The sequence below is a fragment of the Erpetoichthys calabaricus genome, chromosome 10 (assembly GCF_900747795.2).
Source record: "Erpetoichthys calabaricus chromosome 10, fErpCal1.3, whole genome shotgun sequence".
NCBI lineage: Eukaryota > Metazoa > Chordata > Cladistia > Polypteriformes > Polypteridae > Erpetoichthys > Erpetoichthys calabaricus.
In genome coordinates, this window is record NC_041403.2 from 15,224,671 (window position 1) to 15,252,309 (window position 27,639).

The 27,639-nt window shown below is 43.7% G+C and overlaps 1 protein-coding gene across 5 annotated transcripts in view; it reads left to right on the forward strand.

The window, feature by feature from the left end:
- Nucleotides 1-27,639, forward strand: part of atg4c (autophagy related 4C, cysteine peptidase) — a 117,458-nt gene that overhangs the window by 41,763 nt on the left and 48,056 nt on the right. For 3 of the 5 annotated variants that reach the window (XM_028810936.2, XM_028810935.2, XM_051932738.1), the window contains 2 exons: nucleotides 17,684-17,811; nucleotides 24,394-24,477. In XM_028810936.2, coding sequence (XP_028666769.1) covers nucleotides 17,736-17,811; nucleotides 24,394-24,477 — 160 coding nt within the window. In that variant the 5' untranslated portion in view covers nucleotides 17,684-17,735. Of the gene's footprint in view, nucleotides 1-2,830; nucleotides 2,852-16,563; nucleotides 16,642-17,683; nucleotides 17,812-24,393; nucleotides 24,478-27,639 lie in introns of those variants that run through there. The other 2 variants (XM_028810938.2, XM_028810937.2) reach the window with 2 other exon arrangements.

Below are 27,639 nucleotides of genomic sequence, written 5' to 3' on the forward strand. Positions count from 1 at the left end.
CTAAATGCCTCTTCGGATGGTTGAAAATATGTTGTCAAAATCATAGTTTAAGCTTTTGCAAAATTTGTTCAATTAAAGGTTCTATATTTTGACTGCATCTGTCATGCAATGTGATTCCTTCTCTTTAGTGCCACCCCCTTGAAAATATCACTTTATGGGGCCATGCAAACCTGGATTAATACCTTGTGTGAACATTAAAATGTCTTATTTGTACGATGTTACAATTCTCATAACAGTCTAATAGGTTATTCTTAGCCAGTCTACTGTAGTAAGTGCAGTGGGAAAATGTGGGTATACATGCCACTCATGCATGCGGGAAAAAATACCGTCTCATACCCTAAGATGAAACCGGCAGAATTTAGAAAAATACCGTGATATAGAATTTTGGGTCATACGACCCACCTAATATATATATATCAAATTTTTATATAGCACTTTTGTATAATGAAGGGCCGAGCAGGTATATTAACAGAAAAATGTTTACATTCTTTCTAATAATGTGAACTAGGTTGCGGAAATTGACTTGCTTGTTATATACTCAACGGCCATTTATTAGGTAAACCTGTTGAACTGACTTGTTAGCCACAAATATCTAATAGTCAATCCCATGGCAGCAACTCAGTGCATTTCGACAAGTAGACATTGTTAAGATGACCCTGCAGAAGTTCAAACCAAGCATCAGAATGACGAAGAAGGTCATTGAAGTGACTTTAAACATGAAATAGTTGTTGGTGCCAGACAGGCTGGTCTGAGTATTTCAGAAACTGCTGATAACTGGGATTTTCACACATAACCATCTCTGGGGGTTTACAGGGAATGGCCATAAAAAGAGAAAATATCCAGGGAGTGTCAGTTTTCCAGGCAAAAATGCCTTGTTGATGCCAGAGGTCAGAGGAGAATGGCCAGACTGGTTCAAGCTAATAGGAAGGCAACAGTAACTCAAATAAGCACTTGATACAACTGAGGTATGCAGAAGAGCAGCTCTGAACACACAGCACGTCGAACCATGAAGCAGATGGGCTACAGCAGCAGGAGACCACACCGGGTGCCACTCCAGTCAGCTAAGAACAGGCAACAGAGGCTACAATTCACATGGGTTCAGCAAAATTAGACAACAGAAGATTGTAAAATCATTGCTGGACTGGTGTGTTTTGATTTGATTTCTGTTGCAGCATTTAGATGATAGGGTCAGAATTTGGCTTCAACAACATGAAAGCACTGATCTTTTCTGCCTTGTGTCAACAGTTCAGGATGGGGGTGATGTAATGGTGTGAGGGATATTTTCTTGGCACACTTTGGGTCCCTTAGTACAAACTGAGCATTGTTTAAATGCCACAGCCTACCTGAGTACTGTTGCTGACCATCTCTATCCCTTTATGACCACAGTGTACCCAGCTTCTGATGGTTCCTTCCAGCAGGATAACATGTCATGTCACAAAGCTCAAATCATTTCAAACTGGTTTCTTGAACATGAAAGTGAGTTCACTGGACTCAAATAGCCTCCACAGTCACCAGATCTCAATTCGGCAGAGCACCTTTGGGATGTGGTGGTAACAGCAGATTCATATCATGGATTTGCAGCTGACAAATCTGCAGCAACTGTGTGACGCTATCATGTCAATATGAACCAAAATCCCTGAGGAATGTTTCCAGCACCTTGTTGAATCAATGCCACAAGGAATTACAGCAGTTCTGAAGGCAAAAGGAGGTCCAAACTGGTACTAGCAAGATATACTTAATAAAGTGGCTGGTGAGTGTATATTTCACATGGATCAGTGATAAATATTAGACTTGTAAAACAGAACTGATAGAGCAGTTATGTGTCGACTGAGTTTCATTATCAGTTAAACATTCCAAGATTTTGTTTTCAATTTAATTCAGTATATTTTTGTATAGTGCTCTTTACTGAGCGCAGGCTTGGAATACTCTTAAGACGTTCACAGGTAAATGCAATTACAAACTTTATGAAGTATTAACTACATGACGAATACACATAAAGACATGGATTTGCTTAAATATACACGAGTAATAAAAATTCCAAACTTGTTAACATAAATGGCAATATCTGTCCATTAACATTAGCATTGAGTTGTGGCCATTTGATAACGGTGGAGAGGAAAACAAAGAATCCAGTCAGCAGCCTCAATGGAAAAAATGAATCCCGGGTTGGGTACACAGTTACAGTCAGATACAGTCACAGTCCTGCACACCTTGGCCAACTAGCTGTTTGCCTGCTGTTGGTCGCTCTATAGTAATGTCTGTGCTGGGCTAATACAATACAATTTATTTTTGTATAGCCCAAAATCACACAAGAAGTGCCGCAATGGGCTTTAACAGACCCTGCCTCTTGACAGCCCCCCAGCCTTGACTCTCTAAGAAGACAAGGTAAAACTCCCAAAAAAACACTTGTAGGGAAAAAATGGAAGAAACCTTGGGAAAGGCAGTTCAAAGAGAAGACCCCTTTCCAGGTAGGTTGGGCGTGCAGTGGGTGTCAAAAAGAAGGGGGGTCAATACAATACAATACACAGAACAGAACAAATCCTCAATAAAGTATAAAAATAAAAATATTACAAGTACAGAGCAGAATTTAACAGTAGATGATATCACTTAATACGATTTGGATTTGTTTAGAGTCCTGGAGACCTCAGCCATTAAGCTGCCTCCCCCATTTGGCCATTATTCCACAGTTGAGACAACACTGGGCCAGCCAATCCAATGAAAGGACACATCTACCGACGATTCCTGCGATCCTCCATCAGAGATGACTTTTCCTAAGGCAGGCAAAACAACTTGGCAGGTTGGCCATTGCACCAACTGCCACATTTGAGTACCGAGAAGAGAAACAGAATAGGTGAGTGTTATTAACAAATTATAACTATCATATTACTTACGTTTTAGTGCTAATGACTAACAGAGATGCAGTCTATAGTTAATCAGCAGCTCTAGTCAGAGTGTGCTAAACTGAAATAGTGAGTCTTCAGCCGGGACTTAAAAGCTGAGACCAAAGAGGCATCTCTTATAGTAGCAGGCAGAGCACTCCACAGTTTAGGGCCCCCTGTAACTAAAAGCTCGACCTCCCACTGTTATTTTATTAATTCTTGGAATCATAAGAAGACCGGAATCTTGATCTTAACGCGCGCTCAGGTTTGTAAGTCATGATAAGTTCAGACAAGTAAGCCGGATCTTGGCCATTTAAGGCTTATATGTTAAAAGGAGGATTTTAAAATCTGCCCTAAACTTAACCAGGAGCCAGTGTAAGGATTTCATAACTGGAGATATGTGTTTGTATTTTCATGTTCTTGTAATAATTCTTGCAGCAGCATTTTGGGTTAACTGGAAGCTGTATAAAGAACAATTTGAACATCCAGTGAACACTGCATTGCAGTAGTCAATCCTACTAGAATCCTCCTAATATGGTGACAGAATCTTTCCAGCCATTAATTGCAATGCTCCCAGCATCTCCGATATCTTTCTAAGGGCAGGAGACCAGCTTGGCAGTAACAATGAGAAGAAAAACGGAATAGACGAGGATGAGTAACAGTTCACAGTCCTTGTGTAACTTATGTTTAGTATAAATTGCTAACAAACTGAGATGCAGTATGCACAGCTAATCAACAGCTCTAGTTAGAACTAATGTTGCAAATCTTCAGCTTAAGATTGAAGGAACATTTCTTAGCAGGTAGATTGTTCTGCAGCTTTGGAGCCTTGTAGGTAAAACCTCAACTGCCGCCCACTGTTATTTTGTTAGTCTAGGGAATCTTTGGTAGGCTGACATCTTGAATCTTAATGCATGCTCAGCTTTATAACTCATTTTAAATTCATATAAGTAAGCCAGGCCTTGGCTGTTTAAGGCTTTATAAGCAAAACACAGGAATTTTTGCAGTCAGCTGTAAGCTTATGTGGAACTCGGTAGCCACATTTCCATTGCATTTATGTGCAAAATAGAAGTGACACTTCTAAAAAGTCGACAAAACACAAATGCGGATGATCTGTGTTTCCATTGAGTGATTTTATGCAAATAGTTTGTTTTATCACCTGAATTTAAAAACAGCAACCAATATGTTGGGTGTTGGTTCAAGTTATTTCAACTGCGCCTACAATCGCAGTGTTCATTTTTAATTGGAGGTGGCAAGAGCAAGTGAATACAATAAAGGGAAGGCGAACTCCCTATACTATAGGCCACATCTTGGGAATTTCTTTGAAATCGACCACAATGGTTTTACTGAGGAGTTGTGAGTACAAAATATTAGGATGGGTAGCTCAGCATTCATGGAATTATGCAGCATAATAGGCCCTCTTGAGCCCCCTACTGTAGTATACACGAGGGAGCCAGTCCCAAGTGAGAAGCACATAACTATCGTACTTTATAAACTGGCTACCTTAAGTGCGTGCAAAAGGAACTCCGAGTCCAGCTCAGGGTGGCGAAGGAGCAGTACAGGAGAAAGATGGAGCAGACGTTGCAGAGTAACAGCATGGAGGAAGTGTGGGATGGGATGAAGATCATCACTGGCTGCAGCTCGAAGCGGGGTGCCACCATCGAGAGAGACGTGGAGATAGAGCAAACCTGATGAACATCTTCTTTAACAGGTTTGACCACCCTAACCCACGCTTACCTCAGAGTACTGCACCCTCCACCCATCCTTCTGCAGATACCAGCATAGGAGAGAGTTTCCACTCACCCACAATTACAGCAGCCCAGGTAAGCAGAGAGCTGAGGAGACTTCGTGCCAGCAAAGCAGTGGGTCCAGATGGAGTATCGCCACAACTGCTAAAGTCCTCTACAGTGCATCTTCAACCTGAGCCTGGAACAGGGGAAAGTCCCGAGGCTTTGGAAAAAACATCTTGGATCACCCCAGTCCCAAAGGTATCACGTCCTAGTGAGCTGAATGACTTCCGGCCTGTCGCCCTGACGTCACATGTGATGAAGACCATGGAGCGACTGCTGCTTCACCACCTGAGGCCACAGGTCCGCCACGCCCACAACCCTCTGCAGTTCGCATACCAGGAGAAGGTGGGAGCGGAGGATGCCATCATCTACATGCTACACCGATCCCTCTCCCACTGGGACAGAGGCAGTGGTGCAGTAAGAATTATGTTTCTGGAGTCCTCTAGCGCCTTCAACACCATCCAATCTCTGCTCCTTAGGGACAAGCTGACAGAGATGGGAGTAGATTCATACCTGGTGGCATGGATCGTGGACTATCTTACAGACAGACCTCAGTATGTGCATCTCGGGAACTGCAGGTCTGACATTGTGGTCAGCAGCACAGGAGTGCCGCAGGGGACTGTACTTTCTCCAATCCTGTTCAGCCTATATACATCAGACTTCCAATACAACTCAGAGTCATGCCACATGCAAAAGTTTGCTGACGACACTGCTATCGTGAGCAGAAGGAGGAGTATAGGAACCTAATCAAGGACTTTGTTAAGTGGTTCAACTCAAACCACCTACACATGAACACCAGCAAAACCAAGGTGCTGGTGGTGGATTTTTAGGAGGCCCAGGCCCCCTCATGGACCCCGTGATCATCAGAGGTGACTGTGTGCAGAGGGTGCAGACCTATAAACACCTGGGAGTGCAGCTGGATGATCATTTGGACTGGACTGCCAATACTGATGCTCTGTGCATGAAAGGACAGAGCCGACTATACTTTCTTAGAAGGTTGGCGTCCTTCAACATCTGCAACAAGATGCTGCAGATGTTCTATCAGACGGTTGTGGCGAGCGCCCTCTTCTACGCGGTGGGTGTGCTGGGGAGGCAGCATAAAGAAGAGGGACGCCTAACGCCTGGACAAACTGGTGAGGAAGGCAGGCTCTATTGTAGGCACGAAGCTGGACAGTTTGACATCCGTGGCAGAGCGACGGGCGCTGAGCAGACTCCTATCAATCATGGAGAATCCACTGCATCCACTGAACAGGATCATCTCCAGACAGAGGAGCAGCTTCAGCGACAGAACTGCTGTCACTGTCCTGCTCCACTGACAGACTGAGGAGATCGTTCCTCCTCCACACTATGCGACTCTTCAATTCCACCCGGGGGGAGTAAACATTAACATTATACAACGTTATTGTCTCTTATACCTGCATTTTTATCACTCTTTAATTTAATATTGTTTTTTTATCAGTATGCTGCTGCTGGAGTATGTAAATTTCCCCTTGGAGATTAATAAAGTGTGTGTGTGTCTGTCTGTCTATCTATGTCAGCCTGCCGACTACACTAAAATATCTATCTATCTGACTGCCCGCCCAACCGTTCACAGGTGAGTATAAAGGGGTGTGTTGGGCCATATGCTTCAAACTAATGAGGCAATGCATCACTTTACCTGATGGGGAAGAGGCATTGCAGATTTTGCAGTACAATTACGAGGCACACAAAATACTTCAGGTGTGTGGTGCAATTGACAACTTACACATCCCTTTTTGTGCACCAAGTAACGGATATCGCGATTATATTAACAGGTAGGGATTGGCATCTGTTGTTCTGCAGCTGGTCATTGATGATAGATTAATGTTTAGGGGTATTTGTGTTGTGTCACCTGGTAGTGTTCGTGATACTGCTGTATTTGCCACATCACATTTACACAGGTATTTGAAAATCTAATTTTATACTTACGCATATGTATTTTCTAAGTTATCACATTACATTTTTTTTTAATAAAATCACTACTTGTTATCAGTTTATGAATAATTGTTTAAAAATGTTGATTTATTGCGTCATGTCATGTGACCTAAGTGTTTCCGTTGCAGTTTTGCAAATTATTGCTTTGTCAAATCGCCTGAGAAACTACCTCAATCGAGTGTATAAAGATTTTTGCGAATTTTGAGAGATTTTTTCGAAATTCACATTTTCATTACTGTTTTTGTATTTCGCAATTTTAAAATGCACATTAAGGAGGTTAATGGAAAAGTGGCTAGCATGAGGACTTAAGAACTGGAGTTAAACGTGGTTGTACTTTTTGTTGTTGCAATAATTTCTTGCAGTAGCATTTTGATTGAAATCAAAGCAGCATATAGGACAGTATGATTAGCCAGTGAATGCCGTTTTTAGTAGTCCATTGTACTAGAAATAAATGCATGTTGTAAGAAAGAAAGCAGACAACTATAAGAGTTGGGGCACCAGATGGTGAACCCCGTATAATTGGCAGATTTTGGCCAAGAAAGCAAATGGAAAACAGTGAAGAAAATGGCAGCTATCCATCCATCCATCAATTGTCTCCCGCTTATCCGAGGTCGGGTCGCGGGGGGCAGCAGCTTGAGCAGAGATGCCCAGACTTCCCTCTCCCCCGGCCACTTCTTCTAGCTCTTCCGGGAGAATCCCAAGGCGTTCCCAGGCCAGTCGAGAGACATAGTCCCTCCAGCGTGTCCTGGGTCTTCCCCGGGGCCTCCTCCCGGTTAGACATGCCCGGAACACCTCACCAGGGAGGCGTCCAGGAGACATCCTGATCAGATGCCCGAGCCTCCTCATCTGACTCCTCTCGATGCGGAGGAGCAGCGGCTCTACTCTGAGCCCCCCTCCCGGATGACTGAGCTTCTCACCCTATCTTTAAGGGAGAGCCTAGACATCCTGCGGAGGAAACTCATTTCAGCCGCTTATATTCGCGATCTCGTTCTTTCGGTCACTACCCATAGCTCATGACCATAGGTGAGGGTAGGAACATAGATCGACTGGTAAATTGAGAGCTTCGCTTTGCGGCTCAGCTCCTTTTTCACCACGACAGACCAATGCAGCGCCCGCATTACTGCAGATGCCGCACCGATCCGCCTGTCGATCTCACGCTCCATTCTTCCCTCACTCGTGAACAAGACCCCCGAGATACTTGAACTCCTCCACTTGGGGCAGGATCTCGCTACCAACCCTGAGAGGGCACTCCACCCTTTTCCGGCTGAGGACCTTGGTCTTGGATTTGGAGGTGCTGATTCTCATCCCAGCCGCTTCACACTCGGCTGCGAACCAATCCAGAGAGAGCTGAAGATCACGGCCTGATGAAGCAAACAGGACAACATCATCTGCAAAAAGCAGTGACCCAATCCTGAGCCCACCAAACTGGACCCCCCTCAACGCCCTGGCTGCGCCTAGAAATTCTGTCCATAAAAATTATGAACAGAATCGGTGACAAAGGGCAGCCCTGGCTGGAGTCCAACTCTCACTGGAAACGGGTTTCGACTTACTGCCGGCAATGTGGACCAAGCTCTGGCACCTATCGTACAGGGAACGAACAGCCCTTATCAGGGGGGCTGGTACCCCATACTCTCGGAGTACCCCCCCACAGGATTCCCGAGGGACACGGTCGAATGCCTTTTCCAAGTCCACAAAACACATGTAGACTGGTTGGGCAAACTCCCCATGCACCCTCCAGGACCCTGCTAAGGGTATAGAGCTGGTCCACTGTTCGCGACCAGGACGAAAACCACACTGTTCCTCTTGAATCCGAGGCTCGACTATCCGACGGACCCTCCTCTCCAGGACCCCTGAATAGACTTTTCCAGGGAGGCTGAGGAGTGTGATCCCTCTGTGGTTGGAACACACCCTCCAATCCCCCTTCTTAAAGAGGGGGACCACCACCCCGGTCTGCCAATCCAGAGGCACTGTCTCTGATGTCCATGCGATGTTGCAGAGGCGTGTCAACCAAGACAGTCCTACAACATCCAGAGCCTTGAGGAACTCCGGGCATATCTCATCCAACCCCCGGGGCCCTGCCACCAAGGAGTTTTTTCACCACCTCGGTGACCTCAGTCCCAGAGATGGGGGAGCCCACCTGTGAGTCCCCAGGCTCTGCTTCCTCATTGGAAGGCATGTTAATGGGATTGAGGAGGTCTTCGAAGTACTTCCCCCACCAACCCACAGCGTCCCGAGTTGAGGTCGGCAGCGCACCATCCCTACCATATACAGTGTTGACACTACACTGCTTCCCCTTCCTGAGACGCCATATGGTGGACCAGAATCTCCTCGAAGCCGTCCGAAAGTCGTTCTCCATGGCCTCCCCCAAACTCCTCCAACGCCCGAGTTTTTGCCTCAGCAACCACCAAAGCCGCATTCCGCTTGGCCTGCCGGTACCTATCAGCTGCCTCCAGGGTCCCCACAGGACAAAAGGGTCCTGTAGGACTCCTTCTTCAGCTTGATGGCATCCTTCACCGCCGGTGTCCACCAACGGGTTCGGGGATTGCCGCCACGACAGGCACCGACCACCTTACGGCCACAGCTCCGGTCAGCTGCCTCAACAATAGAGGCACGGAACATGGCCCATTCGGAACTCAATGTCCCCCACCTCTTTTGGGATGTGGTCGAAGTTCTGCCGGAGGTGGGAGTTGAAGCTACTTCTGACAGGGGGCTCTGCCAGATGTTCCCAGCAGACCCTCACAACACGTTTGGGCCTACCACGCCTGACCGGCATCCTCCCCCACCATCGAAGCCAACTCACCACCAGGTGGTGATCAGTTGACAGCTCCGCCCCTCTCTTCACCCGAGTGTCCAAGACATGTGGCCACAAGTCCGACGACACGACCACAAAGTCCATCATCGAACTGAGGCCTAGGGTGTCCTGGTGCCAAGTGCACATATGAACACCCCTATGCTTGAACACGGTGTTCGTTATGGACAATCCGTGACGAGCACAGAAGTCCAATAACGAAACACCGCTCGGGTTCAGATCGGGGGGGCCATTCCTCCCAATCACGCCCTTCCAGGTCTCACTGTCATTGCCCACGTGAGCATTGAAGTCTCCCAGCAGTACGAGGGAGTCCCCAGAAGGTATGCCCTCTAGCACCCCCTCCAGGGACTCCAAAAAGGGTGGGTACTCCGAACTGCTGTTCGGTGCATACGCACAAACAACAGTTAGGACCCGTCCCCCCACCCGAAGGTGAAGGGAGGCTACCCTCTCGTCCACCGGGGTAAACCCCAATGTACAGGCTCCAAGTCGGGGGGCAATAAGTATACCCACACCCCGCTCGGCGCCTCTCACCGGGGGCAACTCCAGAGTTGTACAGAGTCCAGCCCCTCTCAAGGAGATTGGTTCCAGAGTCCAAGCTGTGCGTCGAAGTGAGTCCGACTATATCTAGCCAGAACCTCTCAACTTCGCGCACTAGCTCAGGCTCCTTCCCCTTCAGAGAGGTGACATTCCACGTCCCAAGAGCCAGCTTCTGTAGCCGAGGATCGGACCACCAAGGTCCCCGCCTTCGGCCACCACCCAACTCACACTGCACCCGACCTCCTTGGCCCCTCCCATAGGTGGTGAGCCCATGGGAAGGGGGACCCATGTTGCTTCTTTGGGCTGTGCCCGGCCGACCCCCATGGGTGCAAGCCCGGCCACCAGGCGCTCGCCATCGAGCCCCACCTCCAGGCCTGGCTCCAGGGTGGGGCCCCGGTGACCCGTGTCCGGGCAAGGGAAAATGCCGTCCAAAATTGTTTTTCATCATAGGAGGTTTTGTTTAACCGCTCTTTGTCTCATCCCTCACCTAGGACCAGTTTGCCTTGGGTGGCCCTACCAGGGGCATAAAGCCCCGGACAACAGAACTCCTAGGATCATTGGGACACGCAAACCCCTCCACCACGATAAGGTGGCGGTTAAAGGAGGGGAAATGGCAGCTAGAGCTACAGAATTAACTTCTTCTGGTTGTGACACTTTTATGAGTTAGGGGGAGACGTGGATAATTAATTCAAAGGTGCAATCCCATGTGAACGGGTTTCCTGTTTGAGGACTACTTATTTAACAATATTTTTGGAAAAAAATGCATCCATTTTGAACTTTGTGAGAATATGAGTGGATATTTTAATATGGATTAAGCGACAAAAGTAACGTGAATTTTTTTTTATGGACTTTTTTGATACTGCTAGCTCCTGTCCAGCATTGGTCACAATAGGCTCCTATTCTATCAGAAAGATGTTTATCTCTATTCTCCAAGAAAACGTGACATTAAAAATTTTTCTTTGCTATCACTACAAAGCACATATGGTTATTACCATATTAAAAAATACTCATACTGCCCATGACGCACTAAGTGCCAGCCACTTCATGCCTCTGCCGCTCGCATTGTGAAGGGGGGGAGGGGGGGACTGAACGCAAGCTAAGGAGATGTGGTCGGATCAACTGCTGGCGTGCAGCTGCTACTGCTACCGAGCTGTGTGTTCTGCTTGTCGCGCTGGTTGTCGATCATTTAAAAGCATGTACAGCGGCTGTCCTTTTGTCTCACTGCTTTGTCTCACGGGACGTTAAAGTGTCTCTGAGAAAATCATGTTTTGTCTCCTTCCAAGATTTTTTTTTTTTTGTAATAGTGAGATTTGAAAGTGTGTAAGAAAGTGTGTAAATGGGAGTGAATTTTAGCCCCTCTTACACATTCTGCTTGCAAATGTCACATTTGGCTCCAGCAGATTACTAGGCATGAAGCTAAAGTTATTGGGGCTGATGTACTGTAGATGATTTGGTAAGTGTGTGTCAGAGGACAATGCTAAAGAAACTGGAAATCATCTCAACTGATGCCAGACATCCATTACGTGTAGAACTTAACTTCAATAAATTAGGAAGAATAGTTGCTTTCAAAACCCACACAAAACCCTCCAGAAATTCTTTTCTTCCTAATGCCATATGACATTTTAATGCGGAATATCGAGAAAATGGCAGAGGTCCGATATGTATCCTGTAACCGTTCAAAGCTACCTGATCTTAACTTGTTTATTTTATTTCTTTCTGTCTATTATTAGATGCAACTGAGAAGGCAATTCATATGTTTTCTTGTTTAAACATGACTAAATAAAGAAACCTTGAAACTTGTAGCCTTGTGTTCATGTTCTTTTTTGGAAGCATTTTCACCATTATCCTTAACTACTGCATACTGTTTTCGTAATGGATGTTCTATACTTCCGACATCATGTTGATAGCCATCCAGAGAGTCATACACTGTGTGACCCAGTGCATTCCTGAATATTATTTTAAAATCTTTTTCAAAGCAATGAGCAGTAAAATTTACCTGAGTGCCAGATATCTACATTGAACATTATGGTTGAAATGTAATCCTACATTGTACTATTCAGAGCCACACTGGAAAAATAATGCCATCTGGGCACAACATTGATGGGCTTAAGATATTCAACAAGCCTGTGAAATCTGAAATTGTCCACAACAGAAAATCTCTGATTGTCAAGAGCCATAAGTTCTGTTATTTTGGTTTCATGTTTTTCTCAATTGAATGCTTTGAAGTAATAGCTCTGCTGAGTGGATTTTTTCCCCTTTAGCATTAACTCTTCATATTTGTCTGAGCAGTGTCCTTTCACTTGACTGATTAAATTTGTCATATTCAAATCTTTTATATTGCACTTTACATGCAAGTCATTTTTAGAACACATTCCACCAGTTACTATGTTCTTAGAAATTATGGTGAAAAATGTCTACACTGCTGAAAACCTAGCCAGGCACGATAAATCGGTCTCATGTCTCTTTTATTTGGCACATAATAGATACATAGTCATACTGATCCAACATATTAAAGTCTTAGTCTCACTTAGATTTGTTAGGCATTTAGATTTTAAACTACTACTTTGGAAAAAGCATTTAGAAAGCACTTCTTTATGCAAAGAGTTGTAGGAATTTGAAACAAACTACCGAGACATGTAGTTGAAACAGAAACCTTGAGAACCTTTAAGAAGGATCTGGATGACATAATGGGACAGGTTAGCTATTAGCTAAACAAATACGCTTGATGGACTGAAAGGTCTCCTCATTTGTCAAACCTCTTTATACTGTGGATACAAATACCTAATGAAATATTTAGCTTTAATGCTGCTGGTTTCTTCTATACTAATAAAAGGCAAAGCCCTCACTCACTCACTCACTCACTCACTCACTCACTCACTCACTCACTCACTCACTCACTCACTCACACTCTCACTCACTCACTCACTCACTCACTCACTCACTCACTCACTCACTCACTCACTCACTCACTCACTCACTCACTCACTCACTCACTCACTCACTCACTCACTCCAACTTCCCGTGTAGGTGCAAGGCTGAAATTTGGCAGGCTCATCCCTTACAGCTTACTTACAAAAGTTAGGCAGGTTTCATTTCAAAATTCAAAGCGTAACGGTCATAACTGGAACCTCTTTTTTGTCCATATACAGTAATGGACGGCAGCTCGCTGGCTGTGGGAGGCGGGGTTGCGTATCACGTCATCACGCCTCACACGTAATAACGTGAACTGACTGTGAAGGAGAAAGGACGGCCTTATATGGCGTTCGTTTATAAAACAGCGGACAGGCTGTGTAAAGGCAGCTTCACAAAAAAAACAGATCCTTAACAAATTGTTATTGGTATGTTTTCCCTCAGTTTAAAAAGGTTTTCTTTTCTTCTTAATAAAAATTTAAAAGCAGAACTTCGCCGCTGCAAAGCGCGCCTGACTTTATTGAAAAGAAACTAAACTTGCAGCGCCGCCGCTATTCAATGACACTTGCCTAACACCTGACTTTATTGAAAAGAAACTAAACTTGCAGTGCCGCTATTCAATGACACTTGCCCTAACGCCTGACTTTATTGAAAGAAACTAAACTTGCAGTGCCGCTATTCAATGACACTTGCCTAACGTCTGACTTTATTGAAAAGAAACTAAACTTGCAGCGCCGCTATTCAATGACACTTGCCTAACGCCTGACTTTATTGAAAAGAAACTAAACTTGCAGCACCGCCGCTATTCTATGACACTTGCCTAATGCCTGACTTTATTGAAAAGAAACTAAACTTGCAGCGCCGCTCTTCAATGACGCGCTGCTATTCTATGACACTTGCCTAACGCCTGACTTTATTGAAAAGAAACTAAACTTGCAGTGCCGCTATTCAATGACACTTGCCTAACGCCTGACTTTATTGAAAAGAAACTAAACTTGCAGTGCCGTATTCAATTACACTTGCCTTACGCCTGATGAGCCAAGAATTAGGGAGAAACACGCGTCGCGTACTCTTTGCATTATTTGACAGTAAACTATCTATGATCTGCTTCTTACAACTGAAGGCACCGTGGCTGATGTTAGCTGACTTGCTGGCCAACCATAAGCGTTACCTGGTAGGTAACCACCCATACAATCAGATTGTGAATGTAATTATCCCAATCTACATACTAGAGAAAACCTCAATGAAGAAGAAACAGTGTGTAAGCATACATATTAACACATGTGCAATTAAACGTGTGCATTTACGGGGTGATTTCTCAGGCTTAAAAGCTCTCCTTTTATTAAAAAGGTAAATGCAAACTGTTTTCATTCTGAAGGGCACAAACCACGTTGGATTTCAGCCGTTAAACGTGCAAAAATGTCGGTACACCAGATAAATAAGCGCAACATATTATCAGTTGTATTGTATACTTACAATACATATAGAAATGTGTTAATCGTTAACTAATAGTATGGGATGGTGTTTTTCGACTCGCGCCTTGATTTAAACGATTCCATGTCTTGGTGGGTTTGCGTAGCTTATTGTCAATATCTTTACACCTGTTTTTAAGACTTATTGACTGAAACGGGCTTTCACGAAAAAAGTTAGGGCTTTGCTACAGGATACACCCTCCACAAGTTATGGAAGTAAAAATAAAGGTATATATTTCTGTTTTATTTAAACCTTTTAATTTCGTATGCATAGCCCCATTTGGCTGTTTTAGTTTTTTTTTTCTTTCTTCAGTAATATTTAATCTCCTTAAAGAAAAACAACATATGCATTTTACTTTTTTTGTATCTCTTTAGTAATATTTTAGTGTAAAAGGATAACCAGTATTTAAACCTTTTATGTTACTTTATAAAGTTATTTTACACAATGTTGAAAAAATTAATAAGAAAGCTACATATTTTGGCAGCTGCTGCTTTAATTTTCAATGAAATGAAAAAAGCTCTCCAAGAGAAAACCTCAATGAAGAAGAAACAGGAGAAACCCTCATTTATAAAGGTTTGCTGCAGATGACTTAACTGAAAATAAATGAATAGTTCCTATGTATATAATACATATTTATCTATTTGACTTATGCCTTTATTCCAGCAACTTGCAACATCTGAGGTACAATTTGTTACATTACTTTTGTTTTTTGCAGCACAGGCAGGTGAAGTGACTTCCTCAGGGTCACACAGTGGTGTCAGTACCAGGATTTGAACTGACAAGCTCCGGGTTTGCTGAAATATTACTGAAGAAAGAAAAAAAAACGAAAACGGGCAAATGGGGCTATGCATACAAATGTCCATCCATCCATTATCCAACCCGCTATTTCCTAAATACAGGAGCCAATCCCTGCCAACACAGGGCACAAGGCAGGAAACAAACCCCGGGCAAGGTGCCAGCCACCGCAGGGCGCACACACCCACACACACCCACACACCAGGGACAATTTAGAATCGCCAATGCACCCAACCTGCATGTCTTTGGACTGTGGGAGGAAACCGGAGGAAACCCAGACAGACACGGGGAGAACATTCAAACTCCACGCAGGGAAGCGAACCCGGGTCTCCTAACTGGCACCCTTTCACTGCGCCACCATACCGCCCGCATACAAACTTAAAAGGTTTAAATAAAACAGAAATATATACCTTTATTTTTACTTCCTTAACTTGTGGGGGGTGTATCCTGTAGCAAAGCCCTAACTTTTTTCATGAAAGCCCTTTTTAGTCAATAAGCCTTAAAAACAGGTGTAAAGCTAAACTTGCAGCACTGCTATTCAATTACACTTGCCTAACGCCTCTCCTAAGGGGAGATACTGTGGGATCTGGGCATCAGTCAAAGCTCAAATCGTAGGCCCGATTAGAAAGCGGGAAGCTGTGATTTGTCGTCTACCTCCCATGTAACAATCACAACCCGTGTTACAACGCACTATGTATGTATGTATGTATATGTGTATATACAGTATATGGATATGTAGATATGTGTATATGTAGATATGTATATATATGTTTATATATGTATGTATATGTATATATATGTTTACATAACCTCTTTAACACACTACTTCTCCGCTGTGAAGCGTGGGTATTTTGCTAGTGTATAAATATTTTATTTTTCAGAAACTGGTGTTTCCGAAGATGGGCTTTCACTCTGAAAATGATTTGATATTGGCACTTATTTAGTCGTTATGTGTACACACGCAAATGCTCCTTTGTGTCTGAGCATATTTTTTAGCTCATGTGGCTTATTAAACACTATTTTGGTAACACTTTAGGTACTGCAAAAATGCATTTATTGCTCATTTACTAATATACAACAAATATACAACAAGACCTTAACAAAGACTTCTTTGGATCTTCATAACACTTACACAGCATCAGTAAAGGCCACACCATCTTTGCAATGTGACCTGCTAAGAAAATTTCCCTTTGGAGTGATCTGATGTGGCTTCACTGAGACACATTTTTCTTGTAGTGCATATTTAGTATAAGACCTGTGAGTCCTTCATATTAACAATTCAGTTTGCCATCATGTTGATATGCCACACTGCACAGAGATAAATAACCGATTTAGTGATGTTCTATATGCCAGCAGGACTTCAAGGACATTCAGAAATTGACTTGATGTTATTTTAGAAGAATCAAGTGGATACAACTGAAGCTGAATGGCCTGTTCTCATCTAGATTGTTCTAATGTTTTGCAAAAGCTAGAAAGACCAAAAGAAGCCTTTGTTAAGGTCTTGTTACATAACAGTAAATGAGTAATAGATGTATTTTTGTAGTACTAAAGTATTTCCAATATTTTAATAAATATGCCAGGGGTTACCCAATAATAACTGGAATTGAAAAAAAAAAAATAGTTTTAATAATTTTTACTTGGTAAAACTTTAGTATCCTTCAAAGTACTCTCCATGTGAATGAATGCACTTGTCCCAACCTTTTTCCCACTGGTGGAAACATTTTTGGAATTGCTGAAGAAGAACGTTGTCCAATGACTGCAGCATTTTTACTTTGACTTCCTCCACGGTACAAAAAACGCTTTCCTTTGAGTTCATTTTTTTCATACGCGGGAACAAGAAAAAGTTGCACGGAGCAAAGATCATGCGAGTAGGGAAGGTAGCAAGAACTCCAAGAGACACAAGTCAATTCAGAAATCTCTTCAATAGTCTGACGACGATCTTTGTAAATTGCATTGCAAAATTTGTTTGTCATTCCTAATTGTGGAAGGTTGGCCAGATCTTGGTTGGTTCTCATTTGACATTTCCCCTATTTTGAAGCACAAAAACCACTCGTTTTACTTAAAGCTTCCTCTTTAAAAGCAGTTTCAAGCATCGCCACAGTTTCAGCACCTGTTTTCCTTAAGAGAAAACAAAATTTAAAGCAGACTCGCTGTTCTTTATGATCACCCATCACAAAAATTTCAGAACACATTTTAATAAGCATCAAGAAAAACTGACACGGAATGCTGTACGAACAATATTGTAAGTATGCAACACCTAGCTGAGAAATTCGCAACTAAGTCTAGATTGCGAGCCAGTTACAGATTCCGGTTATTTTTGGGTACCCCCTCGTGCATGTGTTTGGGACCTTGGAGGGAGTGATGTGTGGATTATGTGACACAATTAACATGACTTTTTTTCTTGGACGATTTAGATACTGTTGGTCACCATAGACGTCTGTTATATCAGTCTCGCTTCTGCATGAAAAAATGAAATGCATTTTTCTCTTAATATAAGCTCTGTACCTGGTAATACGATATACTTTTGTTTTCAATTACAGGACTTGATCTGAATTTAAAAGCTGTGATGGATTCAGTGTCAGAGTGTACACAATGGAGAATACTGATTCAGATGAGGTGGAAAAACTGAAGTCAAAATTTGTATCGGCATGGTACACTGTGAAATACAGTAAGTGAAGTTTTCATTGCATTTTGTTCAATTATTAGTGAAATTACAGTGTTGTTCTAGCATTTCGTAAACCCATCCATCCATCCATCCATTGTCTCCCGCTTATCCGAGGTCGGGTCGCGGGGGCCAGCAGCTTGAGCAGAGATGCCCAGACTTCCCTCTCCCCGGCCACTTCTTCTAGCTCTTCCAGGAGAATCCCAAGGCGTTCCCAGGCCAGTCGAGAGACATAGTCCCTCCAACGTGTCCTGGGTCTTCCCCGGGGCCTCCTCCCGGTTAGACGTGCCCGGAACACCTCACCAGGGAGGCGTCCAGGAGGCATCCTGATCAGATGCCCGAGCCACCTCATCTGACTCCTCTCGATGCGGAGGAGCAGCGGCTCTACTCTGAGCCCCTCCCGGATGACTGAGCTTCTCACCCTATCTTTAAGGGAAAGCCCAGACACCCTGCGGAGGAAACTCATTTCAGCCGCTTGTATTCGCGATCTCGTTCTTTCGGCCACTACCCATAGCTCATGACCATAGGTGAGGGTAGGAACATAGATCGACTGGTAAATTGAGAGCTTCGCCTTGCGGCTCAGCTCCTTTTTCACCACGACAGACCGATGCAACGCCCGCATTACTGCGGATGCCACACCGATCCGCCTGTCGATCTCACGCTCCATTCTTCCCTCACTTGTGAACAAGACCCCGAGATACTTGAACTCCTCCACTTGGGGCAGGATCTTGCTACCAACCCTGAGAGGGCACTCCACCCTTTTCCGGCTGAGGACCATGGTCTCGGATTTGGAGGTGCTGATTCTCATCCCAGCTGCTTCACACTCGGCTGCGAACCGATCAAGAGAGAGCTGAAGATCACGGCCTGATGAAGCAAACAGGACATCATCTGCAAAAAGCAGTGACCCAATCCTGAGCCCACCAAACCTGACCCCCCTCAACACCCTGGCTGCGCCTAGAAATTCTGTCCATAAAAGTTATGAACAGAATCGGTGACAAAGGGCAGCCCTGGCGGAGTCCAACTCTCACTGGAAACGGGTTCGACTTACTGCTGGCAATGCGGACCAGGCTCTGGCAACGATCGTGCTGGAATATGTGAATTTCCCCCTGGGATTAATAAAGTATCTATCTATCTATCTATCTATCTATCTATCTATCTATCTATCTATCTATCTATCTATCTATCTATCTATCTATCTATCTATCTATCATATAGTGCCTTTCATATCTATCTATCTATCTATCTATCTATCTATCTATCTATCTATCTATCTATCTATCTATCTATCTATCTATCTATCTATCATATAGTGCCTTTCATATATCTATCTATCTATCTATCTATCTATCTATCTATCTATCTATCTATCTATCTATCTATCTATCTATCTATCTATCTATCTATCTATCTATCTATCTATCTATCTATCTATCTATCTATCTATCTATCTATTATATAGTGCCTTTCATATCTATCTATCTATCTATCTATCTATCTATCTATCTATCTATCTATTATATAGTGCCTTTCATATCTATCTATCTATCTATCCATCCATCCATCCATCCATCCATCCATCCATCCATCCATCGGGACCGAACAGCCCTTATCAAGGGGGCCGGTACCCCATACTCTCAGAGTACCCCCCACAGGATTCCCTGAGGGACACGGTCGAATGCCTTTTCCAAGTCCACAAAACACATGTAGACTGGTTGGGCGAACTCCCATGCACCCTCCAGGACCCTGCTAAGGGTATAGAGCTGGTCCACTGTTCCGCGACCAGGACGAAAACCACACTGTTCCTCCTGAATCCGAGGCTCGACTATCCGACGGACCCTCCTCTCCAGGACCCCTGAATAGACTTTTCCAGTGAGGCTGAGGAGTGTGATCCCTCTGTAGTTGCAACACACCCTCCGATCCCCCTTCTTAAAGAGGGGGACCACCACCCCCGGTCTGCCAATCCAGCGGCACTGTCCCTGATGTCCATGCGATGTTGCAGAGGCGTGTCAACCAAGACAGTCCTACAACATCCAGAGCCTTGAGGAACTCCGGGCGTATCTCATCCACCCCCGGGGCCCTGCCACCAAGGAGTTTTTTGACCAACTCGGTGACCTCAGTCCCAGAGATGGGGGAGCCCACCTCTGTGTCCCCAGGCTCTGCTTCCTCATTGGAAGGCATGTTAATGGGATTGAGTAGGTCTTCGAAGTACTCTCCCCACCGACCCACAACGTCCCGAGTCGAGGTCGGCAGCGCACCATCCCCACCATATACAGTGTTGACACTACACTGCTTCCCCTTCCTGAGACGCCATATGGTGGACCAGAATCTCCTCGAAGCCGTCTGAAAGTCGTTCTCCATGGCCTCCCCAAACTCCTCCCACGCCTGAGTTTTTGCCTCAGCAACCACCAAAGCCGCATTCCGCTTGGCCTGCCGGTACCTATCAGCTGCCTCCAGGGTCTCACAGGACAAAAGGGACCGGTAGGACTCCTTCTTCAACTTGATGGCATCCTTCACCGCCGGTGTCCACCAACGGGTTCGGGGATTGCCGCCACGACAGGCACCGACCACCTTACGGCCACAGCTCCGGTCAGCTGCCTCAACAATAGAGGCACGGAACATGGCCCATTCGGACTCAATGTCCCCCACCTCCCTCGGGATGTGGTCGAAGTTCTGCCGGAGGTGGGAGTTGAAGCTACTTCTGACAGGGGGCTCTGCCAGACTTTCCCAGCAGACCCTCACAACACGTTTGGGCCTACCACGCCTGACCGGCATCCTCCCCCACCATCGAAGCCAACTCACCACCAGGTGGTGATCAGTTGACAGCCCCGCCCCTCTCTTCACCCGAGTGTCCAAGACATGTGGCCACAAGTCCGACGACACGACCACAAAGTCGATTATCGAACTGAGGCCTAGGGTGTCCTGGTGCCAAGTGCACATATGAACACCCCTATGCTTGAACATGGTGTTCGTTATGGACAATCCGTGACGAGCACAGAAGTCCAATAACAAAACACCGCTCGGGTTCAGATCGGGGGGGCCATTCCTCCCAATCACGCCCTTCCAGGTCTCACTGTCATTGCCCACATGAGCATTGAAGTCTTCCAGCAGTACGAGGGAGTCCCCAGAAGGTATGCCCTCTAGCACCCCCTCCAGGGACTCCAAAAAGGGTGGGTACTCCGAACTGCTGTTCGGTGCATACGCACAAACAACAGTTAGGACCCGTCCCCCCACCTGAAGGCGAAGGGAGGCTACCCTCTCGTCCACCGGGGTAAACCCCAATGTACAGGCTCCAAGTCGGGGGGCAATAAGTATACCCACACCCGCTCGGCGCCTCTCACCGGGGGCAACTCCAGAGTGGTACAGAGTCCAGCCCCTCTCAAGGAGATTGGTTCCAGAGTCCAAGCTGTGTGTCGAGGTGAGTCCGACTATATCTAGCCGGAACCTCTCAACTTCGCGTACTAGCTCAGGCTCCTTCCCCTTCAGAGAGGTGACATTCCACGTCCCAAGAGCCAGCTTCTGTAGCCAAGGATCGGACCGCCAAGGTCCCCGCCTTCGGCCACCACCCAACTCACACTGCACCCGACCTCCTTGGCCCCTCCCATAGGTGGTGAGCCCATGGGAAGAGGGACCCACATTGCCTCTTCGGGCTGTGCCCGGCCGAGCCCCATGGGTGCAGGCCTGGCCACCAGGCACTCGCCATCGAGATTTCATAAACCCAGAATAATAAATGGTGGTGTGTGTTGCAAACCTGAGAGATACACTTGCTGTTGAATAATAATCATTTTCAACTGTAGTTGAGGCAGAGTTTCTCCACTTAGGTCAGTTTAATAAGAAGGTTGCTATTTCTTTCCAAGGTTCTGACTTTGCAACTTACCTCTGGCGCCTTAAGGAGGATAGCAGCAGTGAGTGTCAGTGACACCCTGATATGCAGCACACTGCCAGTCTTTGGCATCATACAATACAAAAATGTATTAAACTACATAACTTCATTTTAATTAATGGAACAGCTCTTCATTTTTGAAGGTACCTTGGAAGTGTTTAATTTTCACAGTGACATAAGGAAGAAGTCAGTGGGGGCTAAAAAAGGAACTGACCTGTACTATCAATTTATGGGCACCTGTTATATCCTCAGAAGGCATGCAGCATGGGAGCTGATCCCTAATTTACAGTACAAAGTATGGTGGTCAGGGATGCAGGGATACCTAGATCTGATAGAGGAAGCTCTGAGCAGGAGGACCCAGAATTTGCAATGCACACCTTGGACTCGGGGAGACGTCTCCAGATGTCACCCAGGAAGTAACTCCAGGTTGTCTTGCTGCTTTCAGGCAGCTATTTGAGACATGAAAGGTGAGAGTAGCGACGAGTGGTTTGGTGTAGTATTATGAGGTGAATGACCCACAGTCAGAACCTAACACCTGGAGAAGTAGCCCCAGATGGGCTTCAGTTTTTTGTTTATTTGATACTTTTTTCTGCCTTTGTTCATCTCACCCTGTGCCTTTTTCTTCACTAAAGACACTATTTTGCATATTTTGGCTTTATTTGCATGATTCATGGCTGGGGTGGGCGCTCCAAGAGTCATCCATAATAAGATGTGCCATTAGAATGCAATTTTGCATGTAAGCTGTGGTCTCCCGCCCCCCTCCAATCCCTGGATTGTGTGTTCCTGCTGATCAAGTGAGGAGAGAGCTAGAAAAGCTGTGCATAAACAAAGGTTCAGGGCCAGTTTGAATCTGCCCCAAGGTGCTGAAAATATGTGTGTCCTTTCTCAGCACCTGTTCTCCCTTTCTCTGAATTTGCAGAAGGTTCACCAGCTGTGAAAATATCCTGTTGTGCTCCCAGTGACAAGGAAAGGGCATTCTAGTGATCCCAAGGAGCTGCTTTTACGTGGTATATCATTAAGACCTTTGAGAGGCTGGTCCTAAAACGGCTACAAACCCTGTCAGGCACATATAGGTGTATAGGATGCTCTCATCTTCATGCTCCACAAAGCGTACTCTAACTTGGACAAAGCTGGTACCCCACTCAGGGTATTGTTCTTTGCTTTTAACACCATTCTGCCTCAGTGGCTGGAGAAAAAGCTTTGCGCTATAAGGCTTTGAATCTTGATGCTCCCACAGTCTCCTGGATCATGAACTCCCTGACCTACAGACAGCAATTTGTGAAGTTGAAGTATCCCCTTTTTCTTTCAGTCTTAAATTGTTAAATAGATAGATACTTTATTAATCCCAAGGGGAAATTCACAAATATTAAACTCAAACTGAGTTTTAAGTGGTGGCAGAATAATGTTTTGTGTGATTGTGTATGTCTTTTAGATTTTCTTAGGCACATCAAATGCTTTTTTTAATGAATTGTTTTTAAATGGTAGAACAATAGTATGGTTTGATAAGAAGAAAGCCCAAAATTTCCATATTTTTAATTTACAAAGTTACATATGAATCCAGATATAAACAAGCAGAAAAATTACTCCTGTTACATACAGTATATCTTCAGGTCATAAAAGAAGAAAATAAATAGAAATCAACTGTCAAGCTTGAGTGCCTTTGTTTTATTGGGCCATTATTGTCACTGAGTGCATTTACATGCACTTTAATAATGTGGTTATTCACAGAAATCTGTTTTTTAAATGCCATGTAAACCCTTATTCCATTTTTGTATACATCTCACCTGAAGCAGGGGCCTGAGTTGCCTTGAAAGCTTGCATATTGTAATCCTTTTAGTTAGCCAATAAAAGGTGTTATTTTTGCTTGACTTCCCACTACATTCATAATGGCTAACACGGTACAACACCCTAGTTTTACGTAGTCTCACTGAATCCAGATGTGTAATATACAGTACACCTCTAAAATTCGCAGTGTTTACATTCCTAGAGCACTGGCGAATTGTGAAAAACTGACTTTTGGATGTGGTTAAAACCCTTTTAAATGCCTGTTTTTATAGTTTAAACCCTAAATACGGTATGCCCCCAAAGCACTTTAATTTCGTTGCAGACTCAGCTTAATACATTAATACATTACCTAAAAATTACCTTAATACATTACCTAAAAACAGAATGTAAAGGTAAAAACCCATATACTGTACAGTACTGTACTGCTATGTCTCCCACGGTGCTAGGATGTAAAATACCGATGTTACCACTATAACGTAGCAGACAGGGGCACTTCTGCAATGTGTGGAGCCCAATAACTGTGGTGGTCTACGTGTGTGTGTGTGTTTCCCTTGTTTCAATGCTCATTACAACATGCAAATTAATTATTAAGCTTTAGTTAGCTAAACTTAACTTGTGCCACTGAGATTCCGAATAAATAACAGCAATTTTAGCTTTTTATTTTCTCTCATCGTCAAGTTGTTTAGTCAGTATCTTTTGCTCTCTCCCTCAAAACTCCGGTGGCGGTTTAAAATGCATGGACTGGAGCAATTTTAGTGTTTTTGGCAGAGGCTCTGTGCTTTGTACACTTTTTAATGGTTTGTCCCCAGATGCGTATTTTCATTTGAGAATCACATCTGGCCCTGCAAGACTAACCCAAAACAAACTAGATACACTTCTTTGTATAGACCTTCATTAAGTCTGCCTCTTTCATTTTTTTCCAGGTTGGATGCTAAAAACAAAGACTCGCTTCAGCAGAAATTCTCCAGTTTTTTTGTTAGGAAAGTGTTACCATTTTAAGGCTGAAGGTAAGTAAAGACATTATTTTAAATGCCAGTTTTTAAATAGGAGCCGTGATTTTTTTTTTGAACAAAGAAGTGGAAAACACAGCTTGGTTTATACAAGTGCTACATGCAGGTAAATCAACATTAATTATTAATTCAAGATGAGTAATGCTGACTTAGAAGAAGCAAACTTAGGGATGGATATTGACACAAAGCTTATAATGTTGACAAAGGGCTGCTAGTCTAAGGCTTTGGATATACAGGGTGAGCCATAAAGAAGTACCACATTACAAACGTTTATTCTACAAAAATGCTACAAGATAAAATAAATTTCATTACGACACAAGAAAAGGTATACAAAATAGATTATTTTAATTGTGTTGTAAAAATTGTCTTCAAGGTGGTGTCATCATTAGCGATACACTCTTCGAGACGATTTCTGAACGCACGCATGACTCGTTCGGCCATTTCAAGGGCGATTATTTCATGGCGAATAGCATCCTTGAGGGCTTCAAGGTTGGTGTGTTTATACCTTTGACTTGAGATAGACCCACAAAAAGAAATCGCACGGAGCAAGATCAGGCAAACGTGAAGGCCACCCAACATTGCCACGCAGAGAGATCAGCTTCCAGTTGGAAATGCCTAAGGCAGAAGCATGTTTGGTCACTGAACGTCTAGGAGACTGCAAAATCGATGCCCTTATGGCTATGTTTTCAGGCGTTCGTACAGTTCGAGGATGGCCTGGAGATTTTCTGTTCAATGTTGTACCTGTCTATCTAAATTTAGCCACCCACTGAAGAATTGTTTTCTGATTTGGGACGTAACCATTAGAAGGAATGCTGAAGTGTGTTCAGAAGGCACTTTGCGTAGTGATGATGGATTCGTTATTTTTGAAGAACACTTAGACAGTGAAAGCACGGTGCACACCAGACCAAGATTCATTATTTTTGAAGAACACCTAGACAGTAAAAGCACGGTGCACACCAAACCAAGGCATGTTGCCAAATGAAAACTACAAGATATCGCCTATCAAAGCACCCCCCACCCCAACCCACCTGGCTGCCTCTACCTTGTGCAATGTCCTTGAGAAATGGGGTACTTCATTTTGGCTCACTCTGTACTTACGCTACACAACGCATGTGATGGAGGATGCTACTCCTACGCAAGCTGTGTACTGACTGTACTTCCGCTCGTACTTTAAGTAAGTTTGAAGGATTCCATCAGGTGGCAGCACAAGAAATCATCATGGTGATAAAACAATGTCCAGTTTTGCTGTAGAAGCAGAAGAAAGATGTCAAAGATAACAGTTCCTGCAAAAAAAAAAAAAGACGGCATTAGCAATACAGAAGGTGGTGTGTGAGACTTTTAAATGTATCGCGTCATTACAATGGGAAATGTGTGATGCTTGTTTTGCCTATGTGAAAAATGTATGAAGAAAAGCACCATGAATACATTCACATGTCAGCATTTAAGTTTGATGATTTACTTCACCACAATGAACAATCAAACATCGAAGCATGTAGATTGATCCTGTTAGATTTGTAATTCAGCTTGCAATCACATGTTGATAGTAAGTGACGATACTGATGTCGCATACAAAAACTTCAACACAGAGAGCACCCAAATTTTTGCTGGTACTGCAACTCACGCTCACGTTGCATTAATTTCTGACAATGTGCTCCAAGGATGCATCAAAAGAACACTGGGAATACACGGCAGCCATGACGCGTGCACTTAAGTGTTCTGAGCGTGAAGTATAACCCGGCCCTCAGTCCTCATTCTAAAAACTGCTGACTACAAATCAGGCAACATTTATGCTCTGATTCAGTTATGCACTAATGAGGTTGAATGTGAAGCACTGTGTTTAGTTCCGATTGCCTCACTGCAATAATACAGAAAGTGAACTAGTGTAAAGAACGGCAAAATACGGGCTTGAGGGACTGAATGGTCTCCTCTCGTTTGTCAAATTTTTAATGGCACTGGACTTAAAGGGCATGTTCTGCTTAGACAGACTAATTAAGATCTATTTAGGCATAAAACATGAACATAAAAGGCTAGAGGAGGACTTCATTCTGGTCCTCAAAATTTATAATGCAAATAATGCACCACAGTTCTTTCAACTGATAGTTGAGGGAAACATTTTCAAGATGGAGGCTTGTAAACACTTCTTCACATAAAGGATTATGGAAATCTAAAACAAGCTATGATGCCTATAAAAAGTATTCACTTCCTTGGAAGTTTTCACATCTTGTTGTTACACAGCATTTAATCACAATAGATTTTATTTGGCTTTTTTGATACTGATCAACAGAAAAAGACTCTTTAATGTCAAAATGACAATGGACCTGTTCAAAGTTGTCTACATTAATTACAAATATAAAACACAAAATAATTAAATTTTCAATTTTCCCATCCGTAAAGAAAGTGACCCTTGGTTATCAGTCCCAAATTACTCTTTTTTTCTCTGACTGTAAGGCTGTGAATGTGAAATAAATTCAGCGTACTTATTCTGAAGTGCTGCAGATATTTCTTTTACAAATTAAGAACTGAAGGTTTAGGTTCAGACCTTTTCCGTTTTACTGTGCAAAGTTTACGTTGCACAGCTTTTCATTGTGCCTATACTTAAAATTGAGCTCAGTTTAAGCAAGTGTATCCTTTAATAGAGATCTACATGTGCTTCCCACCATTTTCATGACAGGATGTAAGCCAGGTCCCCCAGACACAACCCAAATCCCTTAAATCAGAATAAGAGGAAATGGATTGACTTTCCTTCACTTTTTTATCCTTCACCCTCTTATCATATATGTTACTATGTAATACTATGTCTTTATTATTTTTCTGCTTTTAATTGCTTCTTGTATCTTAAACTCTATATAGCACACATAATATGCAGTCATGGATACAATGTATAATAGCAAAATTCACATTTTCTCAATTCAGAAAAGTCCTAAAAATTCACTGACGATAGCTCAAATATTTTTCCTCCTTGTCTCTAACCAAAACTAATATAGATTGCTCTTCGTGTATTCCATCTAAGATAGAAAAATGTGTAATTTTACTTTCTAGTTGCTTTTAAAATTATTATTGCTTTTAAAATTGATTATGATTCTTATTGACCTGAATAGTTTATTTATGTAGTGTTTCAGGGGTTCTCAAAATCGGTCCTGGGGACCCACTGTGGCTTGC